Source organism: Thalassophryne amazonica, chromosome 2 (genome assembly GCF_902500255.1).
Source record: "Thalassophryne amazonica chromosome 2, fThaAma1.1, whole genome shotgun sequence".
Classification (NCBI taxonomy): domain Eukaryota; kingdom Metazoa; phylum Chordata; class Actinopteri; order Batrachoidiformes; family Batrachoididae; genus Thalassophryne; species Thalassophryne amazonica.
The window spans coordinates 69,233,895-69,252,294 of NC_047104.1; the positions used below are offsets into that span (position 1 = coordinate 69,233,895).

Below are 18,400 nucleotides of genomic sequence, written 5' to 3' on the forward strand. Positions count from 1 at the left end.
AATTTTAGTTTAGTGTAACATAGCGCAAAATTCAATAAGTACTCGTCAATTGAGTGTGCCTTGTACAGTGTGTTATATTCTCACATCTGTTTCTCCAGAAATATTACTAGTGTATATGGACATCAAGAGCCACAGTGTTTCCATTTTATCTGTGTTCCCACAATCAACTGTCCCAATAATTGGTAGAAACATTACCTGTAAGGTGCATGTGTGAAAGGGGCTGTCCCATTAATGTGATTGCTCACTTTTATCCCATGGTGAAATATCCATCCATCCATTTTCTGTACTGACTTAGTCCAATCAGTGGTCACAGGGGTGCTGGAGCCTATCCCAGCAGTCATAGGGCATGAGGTAGGGTACACCCTGGACAGGACGCCAGTCTGTCGCATGGCCACAAAGACAGACAAACACATTCACACCTGCACTCACTCCGGACAATTTAAAGTTTACATTACACCTAACCTGCATGTCTTTGGGTGTGGGACGAAGCCGGAGCACCCGGAGGAAACCCACGCAGACATGAGGAGAACATGCAAACGCCATACTGGGGAAGTGATCCCACGACCTTCTTGCTGTGAGGCATCAGTGCTAACCACTAAGCCAACGTACCGCCCCATGGTGCAACATTTTCATCCTAATTGATGTGACCTCTTCTGTGACACTAATGGCAACATTCACAGATGGCAAGGGCTCATTTATTGATTTGAAGATGAAGGTTATGCAGAAAAATAATTCATTGTCCTTCACATATATTCAACCTTAATCCAGGTGAACGCCTTTATTTTGGACCACTGTGTTCGGTGGTGATACTACGACTCATCAAAATGAGAAATGATAGATTTCTGCCTTTCCCGCAAGATACAGACTTATAATTTATGGCTGTGCTAACTGGCTGAATCAGCCTTTTCCAAACCACACATGTGAAGCCTAGTGTGGTGATAACATGCCACCCCTATAGGGATGTGATAACTGAACATGCACTCCTCAGTCTGATCTTGCATTCTTAGCCGAGAATATGGCCATCGGGTTTTGCGAAGGATTTGCGTCCGTCTGTCTGTCTGTGCTTAGCATAAGTCCAGTCTTATTGCTGCCAGTCTTCAAATTCACAGGAAACATTCTTGGGACACAGACCTTGGAAAGTTCAAAGATGGCTAACCTTGACCTCGCCGATGTCAGCATGCACACGCATCACATGCGGTCAGAGATAACTTCTGCTCTTTTCAAATGCTCATGTATGCACGCACACACACCCTCCACACACCGTTAAAAGGTAAATAAAATATTATTCTGCAACATCAATATAACAAATATACAGAGATGAAAGTATCAGTGATACACGGATAACACAATAAAGCATAAATGCTTATTTCCATTGTGATCCTTTGAAATTATCACGTGACAAAATAGAGGGGTACAATACAGTGGGGTAAAAAAGTATTTTGTCAGTCCCTGATTGTGCAAGTTCTCCTACTTAAAAAGATGAGAGGTGTCTATAATTTTCAACATAGGTACACTTTACTGTGAGAGACAAACTGAGAAAATAAAATCCAGGAAATCACATTGTAGGATTTTTAAAGAATTTATTTGTAAATTATGGTGGAAAATAAGTATTTGGTCACCCACAAACAAGCAAGATTTCTGGCTCTCACAGACCTGCGACTTCTTCTTTAAAAAGTTACAGACCTGTAACGTCTTCTTTGCGAAGTTCTTCTGTCCTCCACCTGTTACCTGTATTAATGGCATCTGTTGGAACCCGTTATCTGTATAAAAGACACCTATGCACAGCATCAAACAGACTCCAAACTCAGCCATGGCCAAGAACAAAGAGCTGTCGAAGGACACCAGGAAGAAAACTGTATATGTGCACCAGGCTGGGAAGAGTGAATCTACAATAGTCAAGCAGGTTGGTGTGAATAAATCAACTGTGGGAGCAATTGTAAGAAAATGGAAGACATGCAAGACCATTGATATTCTCCCTCAATCTGGGGGCTCCATGCAAGATGTCATCCTGTGGGGTCAAAATGATCATGAGAACGGTGAACAAAAATCCCAGAACTACACAGAGGGACCTGATGAATGACCTGCAGAGAGCTGGGACCAAAGTAACAAAGGCTACACACTATGCAGAGAGGGACTCAAATCATGCAGTGCCAGGTGTATCCCCCCGCTTAAGATAGTACGTGTCCAGGCCCGTCTGAATTTTGCCAGAGAGCATATGGATGATCCAGAAGAGGATTGGGAGAATATCATGTGGTCAGATGAAATCAATATAGAACTTTTTAGTAAAAACTCAACTGGTCGTGTTTGGAGGAAGAAGAATGCTGAGTTGCATTCCAAGAACACCATACCTTCTGTGAAGCAAGGGGGTTGAAACATCATGCTTTGGGGCTGTTTTTCTGCAAAGGGGACAGGACGACTGATCTGTGTTAAGGGAAGAATGAACGGGGCCATGTATCGTGAGATTTTAAGCCAAAACCTCCTTCCATCAGTGAGAGCATTGAAGATGCAACGTGGCTGGGTCTTCCAGCATGACAGTGATCCCAAACACACCGCTCGTGCAACGAAGGAGTGGCTCCGTAGAAAGCATTTCAAGGTCCTGGAGTGGCCAAGCCAGTTTCCAGACCTCAACCCCATAGAAAATTTGTTGAGGGAGTTGAAAGTCCATGTTGCCCAGTGACAGCCCCAAAACATCACTGCTCTAGAGGAGATCTGCGTGGAGGAATGGGCCAAAATACCAGCTACAGTGTGTGCAAGCCTGGTGAAAACTTACAGGAAACGTTTGACCTCTGTCATTGCTAACAAAAATTATGTTACAAAGCATTGAGTTGAACTGTTGTTATTGACCAAATACTTATTTTCCACCATAATTTACAAATAAATTCTTTAAAAATCCTACAATGTGATTTTTTTCTCATTTTGTCTCTCACAGTTGAAGTATACCTATGTTAAAAATTACAGACCTCTCTCATCTCTCTAAGTAGGAGAGCTTGCACAATCAGGGACTGACTAAATACTTTTTTGCCCCACTGTAAGACAATAGGATCCCTCCAACACTCCCTCATCTTCCTCAGCGCCTCCCATCACCATCACTGCAGAGGAGGTGAGAAGAGAGTTTAGTCGCCTGTGTCCAGGAAAGGCTGTGGGTCGTGACGGCCTCAGCCCTAGAGTACTGACGACATGTGCTAACCAGCTGTGTAGGATATTCCAGCACATCTTCAACGTAAGTTGAGACATATGGTTGTTCCTGAATGGTTGAAAACCTCATGTCTGGTCCCTGTGCCCAAGAAGAAGAATCCCAACACACTTAATAACTACAGACTTGTGGCCCTAACATCACATGTTATGAAGTCATTTGAGAGGCTTGTCCTGAGGCCGGTTGGATGTACTGGCAATTTCTCTAAAATGCCTTTGGAGATGGCTTATGGTAGAGAAATGAACATTTAATTCACTGACAACAGCTCTGGTGGAGCATGCCAATTGTACAATCCCTCAAAACTTGCGACATCTGTGACATTGTGCTATGTGATAAAACTGTACAGAGTGGCCTTTTATTATGGCCAGCCTAAGACACACCGCTGCAATAATCATGCTGTGAAATCAGCATCTTCATATGCCACACCTGTGAGGTGGGATGGATTATCTCGGCAAAGAAGTGCTCACTAACAGATTTAGACAGATTTGTGAACGTCTGAGAGAAATAGGTCTTTTGTGTATATAGAAAATGTTTTAGATCTTTTTCAGTTCGTAAAAAAAAAATGGGAGCAAAAACAAAAGTGCTGCGTTTATTTTTTTGTTCACCGTGTATATGTGTCATAGTTTTAGGCAAATGAAAAGGAGGGGGTTGGGGGATTCCTGAACAGAGTCATGAGAATGCTGAATACAGTCAGTGCACATGAGACAGCAAGTGTGGAGCAGAGAGAGAGGATTTTAACCCAAGTGAACTTGTTTAAAAAAATACACACAAAAAAAAAACAGTGGAGCGTCCTTTATTTCTCTCTCCACTTTCTCTACCGGCACAGTTCTGTCGTTATCGTCTTGTTCACACCATGTGTGCGTCGTATACTGACTTTTAGAGAACATGAGTTGAAATAAATAGTCAAATATCCTTTAAAAAATTCCTAAGAAAAAATGAGAATATATAAATGAAAATTATGCATATACGGGTAAAAAACAAAAAATAAATCTGATGTGGAGAAGCTCTGCGGTGATGTTCAGAGGTACAGATCACATAAAGCAGGTGAGAACTCTGAACTTTAACAGGCTGTTATTTTCCAAAGATATTTCTTTGTTCAATCTTGAGCTTAATGTAGTGTTTAAGCACAAAACATGGCTGATGAGGAAGATTAGAAAGGATGACTTCATCACACTAAAATGGAGTCAGAATAAACATACAAGCTGCTGATTTTTGTTATTTTTCAGTTATTAAGCTGCAGCTATGTTTTATTCATTTCAAAGTGAGTTACCTCTTGTTTTATTCTTATTTATGTCCACAAAATATGGAGAGTCTGATCAGCCTGCATTGTTCAGTTTATATAAAAGTTTGCCTGCACATGTCCAGGTATTTTTTTCCTTCTTTATAAGAGTTTGGTGTTTACATTTGTTCTACAAATTAAAAAAAAAAAACAATAAAACCCAGACTGACTCCAAATATTAGTAAATTAAGTACTTTTATTTATTTTTTTGGTAGCTTTCATGGCATTTTGGAAATGCTCTCCATCTTTAAAATGGTACAGGTACTCGGAGCGGGTCTGCCATCTGGTGTTCAAGAGATGAAACATCAGCCACTCACACAACAATGGCACCCTTTACATGTGTACATAAACATAAATACCATTTCATTCCTTTACATTTGCACGTTTCAGCATTCTAAAGAGCCAACTTCTTGGAGGGAGGGGGAGGCAGAGAGAGATAATAGAAACTATTTCAGAATATACACAGGTGCAGAGTTTAGGGGTACAGAAAGAAGCAGTGTGCCAGCTACAAGGGGTTTAGACAAACACATGCAATGAGTTAGCGTGAGTTGAGTCAGGCACAGGACAAGTACAAGATCATGGAAAGTTGAAAACCATCACCAAAGAAAAGAAACCATTACCTGGACAAAAAAAAGGTAACATTTAAACAAGGTAAGAAAAGGGTATAGGTTGCATTAACAATAATGTCAGGCAGAAAAGAATATATTAATGTAAAGAAGCAAAATGTAATTAGTTTTCTAAGGTCAAAGTATAGTATTTGGTTCCCCAGATACACCAGAATGCATCATTTAGGGTCTATTTTTTTCAAACATTTCATGGTGGAGCAACCACCCACCCCCCACCCCTTTGAGTTTGCTACGCATGACGCTGATAGCCGCTGGAAATTTTGGACACCCAAAACTGCCTAAAACTATGATGTGTGTGGGTGCACACACACACACATACATACATAGAGAGAGAGAGAGAATTTATTGTCATTGTCATTACTCAACAACAGCGAGATTACGTCCACACTCACATGGAAATGTGAGTGTATGGTAGTTTACACTGGGATACCAGTTAAACAACTGCAAATTATAAAGACAATACTGATATGACCAGGGTATTTTAGCGCTGCATTATGTTTTTATTTACGGAATGGCTATACGCCCAGCTGTTGGTTCAATAAAGTAAATACTCGAGCATATATGCCCAACCACAACCGACCAATGAGTGCGCTTGTAAGTTCACTTCGGGTTTCAACGTGGGGGGGAGGGGGGTGGGTGGATATTTTCACGCCGGCTGCAGGAGGGTTCGCGGCCCACGGAGGGGCTGTGATCTAAAGCGGTTCTGTTTGGCTCATCACTCCCAGGGAACTGTGTCAAACTAACACCATCTTACAGACAACAACCAGCATTTTGTTCATAAAAACTGTTTCGTCATCGTTAACAGGCTGAAGTTTGTGTGCTTTCATCCATTGCAGTGTTTTTTTCGCAGTAATTAAACACGGCGCCGTTAAATGTGTCAAACATACACCGCTTTTCACACTGCAATACAGGCTTTAAAAAGTGGTGTAAAAAACGTAGTTTAGATGCACAAAATGTGTCAAATGCACGATCATGGTTGGGCAAATAAGGTAAGACATTATATTTATCTGCCCAACGGTTGGGCGAATAGCCTTTGCCTTTTATTTATTACAAATAGTAATAACCATTGCACTTAATGGTATCTTACTATGTAATCCAGTTTTCTGTGACAGAGATATACAGGTTAGACTTGACATCCTTCTCCCTTCCCGTAACCTTTCTTATTCATAATTTTTCCTCATTAGCTTTTCGGTAACATCTGGCTATCCATGGCAAGCTTGGTTATCTTCATGCAGTTGCGGTATCTCTTCCATGAAGTCCAACGTCGTGTTCGCCGACACAAGAACTACCTTCGTGTGGTCAGTAACATGGAGGCCAGGTAAGAATTTCATTGCAGACTCCCTTTTTCAGTTAATTTTTTTCTGTAGTGCCATATCACAACAACACTGCCTTAAGGCACTTTACAAGAGTGTAAGGTCTGACCTTTCCAACCCCCCTGAGCAAGCAGACAGGTGACAGTGGTAAGGAAAAACTCCCTCTGGTGATGATGAGGAAGAAACTTCAAGCAGACCAGGCTCAGAGGGGTGACCCACTTTTGAACCAAGATCTACTTTTAAAGTTGACAGTGTATCAAGATCTACCAAGCCATATCAAACACCATAGCATAGCCACAATATATTGTGCACCAATATAATAACACAATTTTTGTTGTGATGTCTGCCTGGAAAACCTGATGTCCTGTGCACCGGCAACATTTCCAGGATTTTGTATTATGACCTGTTTTATAATATGTGTCGGCCGCATGGCCCAAGCAGAGGGTCACCCCTTGGAGTCTGGTCTCCTTGAGGTTTCTTCCTCATGGGGAGTTTTTTCCTTACCATGTCACCTGTGTGCTTGCTCTTGGGGTTGGTAAAGTTAAACCTTACTTGTGTAAAGCACCATGAGGCAACTTTGTTGTGATTGGCGCTGTATAAATGAAAATAAATTGAAACTGAAATAGAATTTTCTGGCAGGTTTTAACAATAATAATGCATCATTGAAGTAAATGTGCATCGTGCAAAAGAATAAGCACAAGTAGGCCTAGGACTGGCCTCAACATGGAAAAGTTGTCCCCTACCTTAGTGGGACTTCTGACACAGAGAGGAGGAAGCTCGTCTCTCATAGTGTGGACAATAGGAGCTGAGTGCCGCAGTAAGCAGGCACTCAGGCTTTCTCTGTCTGCATTAGATTCCAGATTTGGACATTCATGTCAGGTGTTGCTCTGGATTTGAGCTCAATGTCATTTTTCAGTGTGAGGATCCAGGTTGAAGAGTGATGCCACTTTAGACGATATACAGTCCACATCTGTATTTTCCCCAAATGGAAAACAGAGAAAACTGACAACAGGCTCTTTGAATGCAAAGTCAGTAAAGCGCCTTTCAAATTCTGACAAGATGCTCTGCACATGATCATCATAACATGCACTCTCAGGCTCTGCCCAGTCTGTGTCCTGGTGCTTAGGTTCTGTGTCCATGTGTGGAAAGTTCTGCAGGTCACACTGTTGCAACCTGCTTGATAGCACATGTAATTTGCTTTTAAACATTGCTTTCAAATCCAAAAGCTGTGCATATTTTGCAGGTTGAACATGGTTCGAATGTTCCAGAAATTTACCTCTGCTGAGCCACCTAATGTGTGTCTCCCGCAACTGTGAAGAGAATGTGTCCTCAGACTCCTGGCCCAAACAGAACACTGCAGTCTTGTTCGCAACATTCATCACTCTTCATGCTCGCCGACTACAACAGAATACAATGATTTGCAAATCCTCTTGAACCTATATTCAATTTAATACACCACAAAGACAAGATATTTCCCATTCTTGCTTGATGCACGACTTCAGTTGTTCAATAGTCCGGGGTCTCCGTTGTCTTATTTTGCGCTTCATAATGCACTACACATTTTCAATGGGCGACAGATCTGGACTGCAGGCAGGCCAGTCTAGTACCTGCACTCTTTTACTACAAAGCCACGCTGTTGTAACATGTCTTGCTGAAATAAGCAGGGACATCCCTGAAAAAGAGGTTGCTTGGAGGACAGCATGTGTTGCTCCAAAACCTGGATGTACCTTTCAGCATTGATGGTGCCATCACAGATGTGTAAATTGTCCATGCCACATGAGCACTAACACACCCCCATACCATCACAGATGATGACTTTTGAACTTTGCGCTGGTAACAATCTGGATGGGATGCTCCTTTTATACCCAATCATGACATTCACCTGTTTCCAATTAACCTGTTCACCTGTGAAATGTTCCAAACAGGTGTTCTTTGCGCATTCATCAACTTTCCCAGTCTTTTCTTGCCCCCGTCCCAGCTTTTTTGAAATGTGTTGCAGGCATCCATTTCAAAATGAGCAAATATTTGCACAAAAACAAAAAAAAAGTCTATCAGTTTGAGCCAGTCTGAGACAGCATGTGTTGCTCCAAAACCTGGATGTACTTTTCAGCATTGATGGTGCCATCGCAGATGTGTAAGTTGCCCATGCCATGGACACTAACACACCCCCATACCATCACAGATGCTGGCTTTTGAACTTTGCACTGGTAACAATCTGGATGGTCTTTTCCCTGTTTTATTCGGAGGACACGACATCCAGGATTTCCTAAAACAATTTGAAATGTGGACTCATCAGACCACAGCACACTTTTCTACTTTGCGTCTGTCTATTTCAAATGAGCTCAGGCCCAGAGAAGGCGGCGGCGTTTCTGGATGTTGTTGATGTATGGCTTTTGCTTTGCATGGTAGAGTTTTAACTTGCACTTGTTGATGTAGCGACGAACTATGTTGGCTGACAATGGTTTTCTGAAGTGTTCCTGAGCCCACGCGGTAATATCCTTTGCACAGTGATGTCGGTTTTTAATGCCATGCCGCCTGAGGGCTCGAAGGTCACGGGCATTCAGTATTGGTTTTCAGCCTTGGCGCTTACATGTAGAAAGTTCTCCAGATTCTCTGACTCTTCTGATTATATTATGTACTGTAGATGATGGAATCCCTAAATTGCAATTAAACATTAAGAAACATTCTTCTTAAACTGTTGGACTATTTTTCACGCAGTTGTTAACAAAGTGGTGATCCTCACCCCATCTTTGTTTGTGAACGGCTGAGCCTTTTGGGGATGCTCCTTTTGTAGCCAATCATGACACTCACCTGTTTCCAATTAACCCGTTCACCTGTGAAATGTTCCAGACAGGTGTTCTTTGAACATTCATCAACTTTCCCAGTCTTTTGTTGCCACTGTCCCAGCTTTTTTGAAATGTGTTGCAGGCATCCATTTCAAAATGAGAAAATATTTGCACAAAAGCAAAAAACGTTTATCAGTTTGAACATTAAATATCTTGTCTTTGAGATGTATTCAGTTGAATATAGGTTGAAGAGGATTTGCAAATCATTGTATTCTGTTTTTATTTACATTTCACATAATGTCCCAACTTCATTGGAATTGGAGTTGTAACTAGCAGTCCATCTTGGGTCTTTAGTCTCTGTGGTTGAGTAGGTAGGCCTTTCATAGGTAGGGCTTCCTGGTGTCAGTTTGACACCCTTTTCCCCCTCATAGCTTTGGGTTTCATGATATATATGTCATTTCCATTGCATGTTCTCCATTATTCCTGCATGCAGTTACAGTGTATTTTTGTTGTTTTCTCTCCCACACCAGGTTTTCTGTTGCTACTGCAGAAGAGTTGGCAACTAATGATGATGATTGTGCTATCTGCTGGGATGCTATGATGACAGCACGCAAGCTTCCCTGTGGTCATCTCTTCCATAAGTAAAGCTTTGCTTTTTCATTAGCAGGATTTGCTGCTGTTTTTGTACGGAGACATTTGTGACTGTTACATCTGATCTGTGGGTTATATTCTAGTCTACTGTATATAAGTGAAAGCTTGATCTTCCTTTGCCAACATTAACATGGCTACAATAGAGAATGCAGCTTTAGCAGGCGATCCAGCCTACGAGACCTGAATGTGGTTTTGACAAAGTTCAAAACTTATGGTAAATCTGGGCGGGGGCATATAACTGAGGCTCCCCAAAGATGCATGTAAAATCTTAGAACATCAGGCATTGCTTTTCACCCTTATGGTTATAGTAGTTAAAACTATAAAAAAAAAACTCCTGAGTTCTGAAACCTGTCTGGGTATCATAAGGAAGAATGGTGTAAAAATATTTGTGTTTGATTGTTTGTGCTACTGTTTGTTTCCAGTTCTTGTTTACGCTCCTGGTTGGAGCAAGACACCTCATGTCCAACATGTAGGACATCCCTGAACATTAACGGAGATGAGGACGAGACAAGAAACCAGCAGCAAGGAAGAGGCTTGGAAGAAAACATGGGTCCAGTAGGAGCGGCTGCAGATCCCCGACCACACATTAATCAGCACAATCACTTCTTCCATTTTGATGGTCAGTCTGTTAAACACAAATCCAAGTGCTGTATTGTCCAGTTGTAAGTCACAGGGGGGGTTTAACTAGTTTGGGAGGTCCTGCAAATTATACTCCAGTGTGGCTTATATACCAAAAATTCATGTGATGATGATGATTATTATTATTTATTAAGATCTTCCCAGGAATCAAAGCACAAAATAAAATAAACGCCAATAATAAAAGTACTTATGTATGGTTTACCACACCTTCAAAAGATGTCATCTGATGAGCGATAATTGTCGTATTTTATGCTTCATTTCGAGTAAAGTGAGGTACAGCGGTTGAATGTTATTTGTACGTGTTTCCATTATTGTCAGTCCAGTCCTCTTTGTGTAGAATATAAAAAAGTATGCACATATATTGACCTTTATTAAATTGAAGTTTCCTTAGTTGCCTTCCTTTTTGCTCATGATAATGGCACATTTCCTTGCAGGATCTCGCATTGCCAGCTGGCTGCCCAGTTTCTCAGTGGAAGTCATGCACACCACCAACATCTTGGGCATTGCTCAGCCCAACAATTCTCAGCTAATGGCCATGGTGAGCTCATCGCACTCCTCACATATTCTTGTCAGTTTCAAATTATTTATTATGGCACAAATGCTCTTCATTATTTTGCTCACAAAGTTTACTGAGTGAATGCTTGATGTAGTGATGTTTCTGTTGATAAAATTGTGGACTAGACTCCCAGTATATTTAGTGAATGCTGTAATCCAGAAGAGAGTAGACCTATCCGTTTGAAGAATTCTTGAACAGTTTTCCCTGATATGTGGTTTGTAAACAAACTTTGACATTTTAGTATGTAATGCTTGTGATGCTCTACTGCAGATTTTAGCATTCTCTTTGAGACTTGATTGAGGTTTTTTTTTTTTTTTTTTTTTTTTTTTTTTCGCCATTAGGCCCATCAGATCCAAGAGATGTTCCCTCAAGTGCCCACCTACATGGTGATACAGGATCTGCAGTTGACCCGCTCTGTGGAGGTCACCACTGATAACATTTTAGAAGGACGCATCCAGGTGCCTTTCCCTGCGCAGGCAAGTCAACTGGGGGTTGACAGTTTTGAATTGTGGTCATATTGTAAACGTTTTATGTTTCATGCTTTCAAAACTCTTGAGTCCAATGTCAAAGAAAAGTTCTGCTCTCTTTTTACCAACCCTATCAGTGCTGCATGTTCTACTATGTATTTTATGTCTGTTACTTCACTGTTGATTTGTCTCTTTTTGCTTTTACTCATGAACACAAGGTTGTGTTTTCAGGCCGTAGAGCGTGTGCCTTTACAGGTGGCCCAGGCACCAGAGGAGCAGGCTGGTCCAAGTGGAGCAGCCGAGCACAGCGCCGGTGAGCCAAATAACATGGATGCCAGAGGAGGTCGCTTTTCCAAGTCAGCTGAAGAAAGGCAGAAGATGTTGAAGCAGAGGAAAGATGAGATGCTGCAGCAAGCTCGCAGGTTGTTGTCCTTACAGAAAAGGGGGGGGGGGGGGGGGTGTTCAGAATGTTTAGCATTAAAAGCAGAGACTAAAGTTCTCCATCGCTACAATAGATTTCCGTCAATTGGGCTGCCAAAATGCAGGGTTCACACTGACGCCATCCTGATGCAAAATCAAGGCTGGACACAAGATATAAAATTTACCGCTTTCAAAGTTCAAAATTGATTTTTAGAATGTCTCTGAGTGTCCTTGCTGTGGTTAAACTAAAAACACAGCTGCCGACCCGAAACACATGGCCCAGTCACACGGCACTTAATGAAGGGCAACGGAGCCCTAACGAAACAAGAAATCTGGACTTCTGTTGACTTTCATTGGCATCGCTTAAAAGTTTGAACGAAGAGCAACGAAAACCTCAATTTGTCCGTGTTTCATTTTGCTGTCGTTCTTGACGTGTTTTTTTTTAATAATTTTAGTTTTTGTAACGTTATTGTTTAAAAAAACGTATCTTTATTATAGATAACCGATAACTATTAGTATTGATTTGGACGCGGCCACATCAGATTACACTGTCGGCTTCTGATAAATCAGTTTCACTTTAAGCGCGACAGGGACTGCTGGGTAAATTCAAGGATCACAAACACAAAGAACACACGAAAAATGAATGAATAAAAATAAAAAAACCCAAACACTGTCATCATCTTTAAAAAGCAGTAAAACACAGTATTGGAAGTCACACTTTATCTTGGTATTAGATACACCGTCATTTACAAGCTAAAAGCTGCTGCTTTTTTCACACACTTTGAACCCTGCGGTTTAAACAACCGAAATACATCCATTAATGCATTGATTGGCAGAGTAAAAGACACGTAGTAAATATAAATTCGTACCTGTTAGTTTCAGTGGGATTCATCTGAATAATCCACATAAAGCGTCCTTTTTTTAAATGCAAAACTTTGTCTAAACGTGAAGAAAAGTCCCACCCTCTGCACACTGAGCTGCGCCGTGAGAGCTCCTTTCCCCCACCGAGTCTTGGCGATTAAATTACAGCCACAAAGAAATAAAATAAAAAAAAATTTAAAATTAGTCTGTTTTTGTGTCAAGTGGACAAGTCGCTGTAACGTCCAAAGTGAACCTGAACTGCACTACCCACAATGCTCCCTGCATCGACCGGCCAGTCACGTTTTGTGCTTAATGATGATAATGTCATCAGCAAGTGACAGGCAGCCAGTCTGCTCCGTGGCTATAAACACACAACAAACGGACTAAAATGTTGGATTTTAGGGTTTACAAACATTTTTATGTGTTAAACTTTACCAGCAAAAAAATGTTATCGGAACTAAATTTATTGGAAGATAATTGGTCCGATGATGACTTTAAAATTTATCTGAAAAGCTAATCCCATAGCAAGAACATTAGCTTCGATAATTATCTGCTATGCAGGTCTCTCACCGTTGTCTCGGCCTACAGGCCGAGCAGCAGTGCAGAGTACCCGACCTTCCTGGAGTCCCTGGGAGGGGTACTAGATAGCGCTCCGACTGGGGACTCCATTGTTCTCCTGGGGGATTTCAACGCCCACGTGGGCGGCGACAGTGAGACCTGGAGGGGGGTGATCGGGAAGCACGGCCTCCCCGATCTGAACCCGAGTGGTGTTCAGTTGTTGGACTTCTGTGTTAGTCAGTTTGTCCATCACGAACACCTTGTTCGAGCACAAGGGTGTCCATAAGTGCACGTGGCACCAGGACACCCTGAGCCGGAGGTTGATGATCGACTTTGTAGTCGTATCATCTGACCTTCGGCCACGTGTCTCAGACACTCGAGGAAAGAGAGGGGCAGAGCTGTCGACTGATCACCACCTGGTGGTGAGTTGGATCCACTGGGAGGGTAGGAAGCCGGTCAGACCTGGCAGGCCCCCTGGCAGGGTCTGCTGGGAACGACTGGCGGAACCCTCTGTCAGCGAGGTCTTCAACTCCCACCTCCGGGAGAGCTTCTCCCAGGTCCCGGGGGAGGTTGGAGACATGGAGTCCGAGTGGACCATGTTCTCCACCTCCATTGTCGATGCGGTTGCTCGTAGCTGTGGTCGCAAGGTCTCTGGTGCCTGTCGCGGCGGCAATCCCCGAACCCGGTGGTGGACACCGGAAGTAAAGGATGCCATCAAGCTGAAGAAGGAGTCCTACTTATCTTTGTTGGTAGGTGGGACCCCAGAGGCAGCTGAAAGGTGCCGGCAGGCCAAGCGTGCCGCAGCCCGTGCAGTCGAAGAGGCAAAAACTTGGGTCTGGGAGGAGTTCGGGGACGCTATGGAGGAGGACTATCGGTCGGCCTCGAAGATATTCTAGTAAACCGTCCGACGCCTCAGGAGGCAGAAGCAGCTCTCCACCCGCACTGTTTATGGTGCGGGTGGGGAGCTGTTGACCCTGACTGGGGATGTTGTTGGGCGGTGGAAGGAGTAATTCGAGGATCTCCTCAATCCCATCGTCACATCTTCCTAAGAGGAAGCAGAGACTGGGGACTCAGAGACGGACTCATCCATTAACTAATAGTTACTTTGCTGATTACTCAGTCTTAAAAGTAGCCAAGTTAGATTATGCGTTACTTTCATTTACATTCGGCAGCTGCTAATGAAGTAACTGTATAAAGTAACTGTAAAATATAACTGTATAAAATAACTAATAAAGTAACTTTTCAAAGTTACTTTGGCAACACTGCTCATCACAGTTGCTGCAGTATGCAACAGCTCTAGCAGATTTGTTTTGTTTTTCACCCTCCAAAGGATTCATACTTTACAAATGTTTTTTTGAAGAAAAATAAGTGTCTTGAGTGGAGTTTGCTGCCTTCAACGTGATTGAGGACCACAGAATCATCAGTTTTCTTTCAAACGCTTCACTTTTCTCATTGTTGAATATAGCAATAAAATTATTTTGACGTAAAGATAGTTTTAAAGGTTTCTAGAAATATGGTCGAAATGTGGTTTTTGTTAGGTGAGCACAGAGAGAGAGAGATTTGCACTAAAACATGCTTGCTCATCACAGCGATGAATGATCTGCCGTTAAGCTGCATGTAGATCTCTGATCATTGCCAAATATTTACTTAACATAAAACTGCAAAAAAAAAAAAAATGTATAAAAAGCCTGCATGATTATTGTAGATTTTGAGTGAGGTTTTTACTCTTGAGTGAGCAGGTCTAAAAATGAAAATAGTCCACTCTTGCGCAAATTAGATGATTATTAAAGGGATCATACTGTGTACAATGTTTTATCCACCTTTGAAAGGTTCTTGTTTGAGGTTTCATGTTAAACATCCAAGTCCCACAATTCTGAGTCGACTCACAGAAATTCATTACTTCATTTTCAATACCTGCTTATTTCAAGTTAGGGTCGCGGGGGAGCTGGAGCCTATCCCAGTGGTCACTGGGTGAGAGATGGGGTTCACCCTGGACAGGATGATACTCTATTGCAGGGTACTTGCAGAAAATCTCTTGCTATAAACATAATTTAGGGTTAATACACCTTGTTTTTGGGTTGTGTGACATATGTAACAGGAATACCCCCAGATGTTTTAATTTTATTTCAAGTTATTAAAAGATCCAGGCCCAGGATCACTACTGTATTCTAATACTGTATTCTGAATTATTTTTCAGTATTTAGTATATTCTGTAATAAATCATTCATAAATCTTTGTTCGACTAGTTTACTCCAAGCCCGCTCATAACGCGTCGCTATGCACTGGACTCCCCAACACCACAATTCTCAAACAGTGGTAAATACTGACCTGAATGTAACGCTTTGCAAATAGCAGCATAGGCTGCAATGAAGCACTGCTGATATTTACGAGTGCGTTCTATGAGAACTTGCAGAGCTAGAATGCAGTCTGTCTTCAACTTCTTTGGTGTGAAGCTGGACTGTTATTAAGAATAATCCTTGCTAGCACCTTTTCTTGCACAGAGAGCAGTGTAATACTCTGTAGTTTTTTTTTTTTTTTGCAGTACAGTTCTATCCTTTTCCTTTTCAAATTGGGATCAATCCTTTCTTCCCCTCTGTAGGGATGATATGCATCTCCCAGATTGAAACAAAGCTTGTTTGCAGTGCCAGGAGAACAGCATTTCCTCCTGCTTACAGGCCCTCAGTTCCACTGCCTTAGGTCACTGGAGGTTTCTCCACCCTCAGCTGCTTCATGGCCTTTACCATCTCACCAAAGTGATGGGTCACAGCTGACTGAAGAATCAGCCACAAGAACCCTGGCAACAGAGATGTCTCACATCCCCCCCCCCCCCCCCCCCCAAAAAAAAACAAAACAAAGCAACATTTCAAAAAAGTTTGTGACGGGGGCAACTTAGGGCTAATAATGAAGTTTTAAAAAAGAGATGTTTTTCGAACTGGTGATGTCAACACTTGATGGTAGAGAGAACATACTGTCAAATGTTTTTCAACTTTTTTCCACCTTCCTGCAGATACAATAACAATCCGAATGTTGATCTGTTCTCGCAGCGAGAAACCTATCTTGTTTTGGGGGGGACAGATGCCAAACATACCATGAATAACAGACAGCAGCAAAACTGTTATTTTTTTATGTTTTTCTCCAGATTTGACATTTTAATTACTATGTCTTTATTTTGCATCACTTCTTTATAGGAGATACCTAAACAAAACTCCAGAACACCAGGATGAGGATTTACCTGGACTGGAGGAGGGTATAGTGTCAGAATTGAACTCAACTATGCTGAGACGTACAAACATGGCAGCAGCTGCTGAAAGACGCATGCAGACCCAACAAGACCCGGCACCCTAACACTACAAATGAGTATCAGCAAGTCATGGCAGGAGTGTCTGCCTCAAGTGATCCCAGAAGGCACCAACAGAGGTTTCACCCTGCCCCTTCTTTGGTGTTAAATAAAAATAAGAATAAAAAAAAACCTAAAGCGTGTTGAAAGCATGGCCTTTGGACTTTATGCTGTTATTGGCTAAGTGAAATAGCTGATGTCTGCGTCACTATTCCAGCCAGGGTTTTTCTTCTTTCTTTGTGCATTATATAAAGTGCAAGTCAAGAGATGTGATTTTGCACCACCTTTTATTTATGTCATGCCACAGATCGTAATCACCAGCTTCAGTAGAATCAGTATTCACTGCGAGTGCAAGCGGCTGCCCAAAGCTTCAGAGTGTCACTACTAGATCAGTATCATTCAGTTTTGTTTTGTTTTTCACACTTTATCATGGGGAAATCTTTGTATTATGGGTGGAGAAAGTCATAGGATTTTTCTGTTATTTTACAGAACCCACTGTGAATTACTTATAGGCAAAATACTTGGAGTAAAAGAATGTCACTTTAGTATTTTTATATTTTCTACAACTTTCAGATATGAATGTTCCTAACAAACAAAATGCTGCAAACTGATTTTGACATGCAAGGGTTGTTCTGTACTTTGTATTTCCCATTGCAGACAGTTTGCATTTTGTTACTTAACACGAGTAAAGTGGGCGTGTATGTGCTTGTTTTCTGACTAACTTTGAAATGCTTGGACAGTAAATAGGAAGCATTTCTTTTTGTAGAAGTTCAGTGTTGTCCTCACTCTTCTGCTTCACTTCAGCTTCTGTTCCAAAGTTTTCCGAGTGAGAAAATTGTTCTGTCTCAAATAATTGAGTAATCTGTCTTTTTTTTTCCTGATTAATCAGTTAGTTGTTTGAGCCATAAAATGGTTAAAAAAAAAAAAACATCAGCCAGTCCAAATTGATGTCTTTAGATGTTTCGTTTTGTCCAAAACATAGATTTTCAGTTTACTGCTAGAGTAGTGTGAAGAAAGATCATAGAATTTGGACATTAAAATAAAATAAAAAAAATCATAGTATCATAAGAGTTGGTTTTTATTTAAATAATCTACAAGTCAATTAATTGTTGCAGCTGTAGTCCTAACATAGTCCTTGGCCATTTTTGTCCACTGTTGGAATTTTTCAGGCATCTAGTAGTAAAATCTCAAGCTGCTGAAGCTGCTTTAAAATGTTTGGACAGTCATCTGAACATCTTTGAGAGTGAAGAGTTTGGTTTTGCTTACCCTCTCAGTAGTACTTGCAAAGTAGAGCAGATCCACTGGTCTTCTTGATGATATATGTTGGGTTGCATTGGGTATGTGACTTGAGAAGATGATGAATAAACTTCACAGCAGATCTTGAGGTGTTCTCACTTTGAGGAGCGCCAAGTGGAAAAACCAGCAGTGTGTGGTCTCACGCATCCTCTTCTCATGTTAAAGCAAAAAACCACCCGTTTTTAAGTAGCCAACAAATTACTTTTGAAATCTATATGTTTTTTGTTTTCATAACGGTGACAGATGTTGGTGGTAGCATGTGTGGGTGTTTTAGGGTTATAATTTTGGAGCAGCTCTTGTTTAACATTACACACCCTTATGGTCTCTGAGTCGTGATAGTGTCACTTATTTAAATAATGTACAGTATTGTCTGGGCCTTTTAAAATTTTTGCATACGGTTTAATTCCAGTGACTCTCT

The 18,400-nt window shown here is 41.5% G+C and overlaps 1 protein-coding gene across 1 annotated transcript in view; it reads left to right on the forward strand.

Moving 5' to 3' along the window:
• Positions 1–17,655, forward strand: part of LOC117525460 (E3 ubiquitin-protein ligase AMFR-like) — a 59,962-nt gene extending 42,307 nt beyond the window's left edge. The window contains exons 8-14 of the mRNA XM_034187307.1: positions 6,283–6,416; positions 9,728–9,838; positions 10,271–10,467; positions 10,922–11,025; positions 11,385–11,519; positions 11,742–11,932; positions 16,538–17,655. Coding sequence (XP_034043198.1) covers positions 6,283–6,416; positions 9,728–9,838; positions 10,271–10,467; positions 10,922–11,025; positions 11,385–11,519; positions 11,742–11,932; positions 16,538–16,694 — 1,029 coding nt within the window. The 3' untranslated portion in view covers positions 16,695–17,655. The remainder of the gene's footprint in view (positions 1–6,282; positions 6,417–9,727; positions 9,839–10,270; positions 10,468–10,921; positions 11,026–11,384; positions 11,520–11,741; positions 11,933–16,537) is intronic.
• Positions 17,656–18,400: the final 745 nt, after the last annotated feature.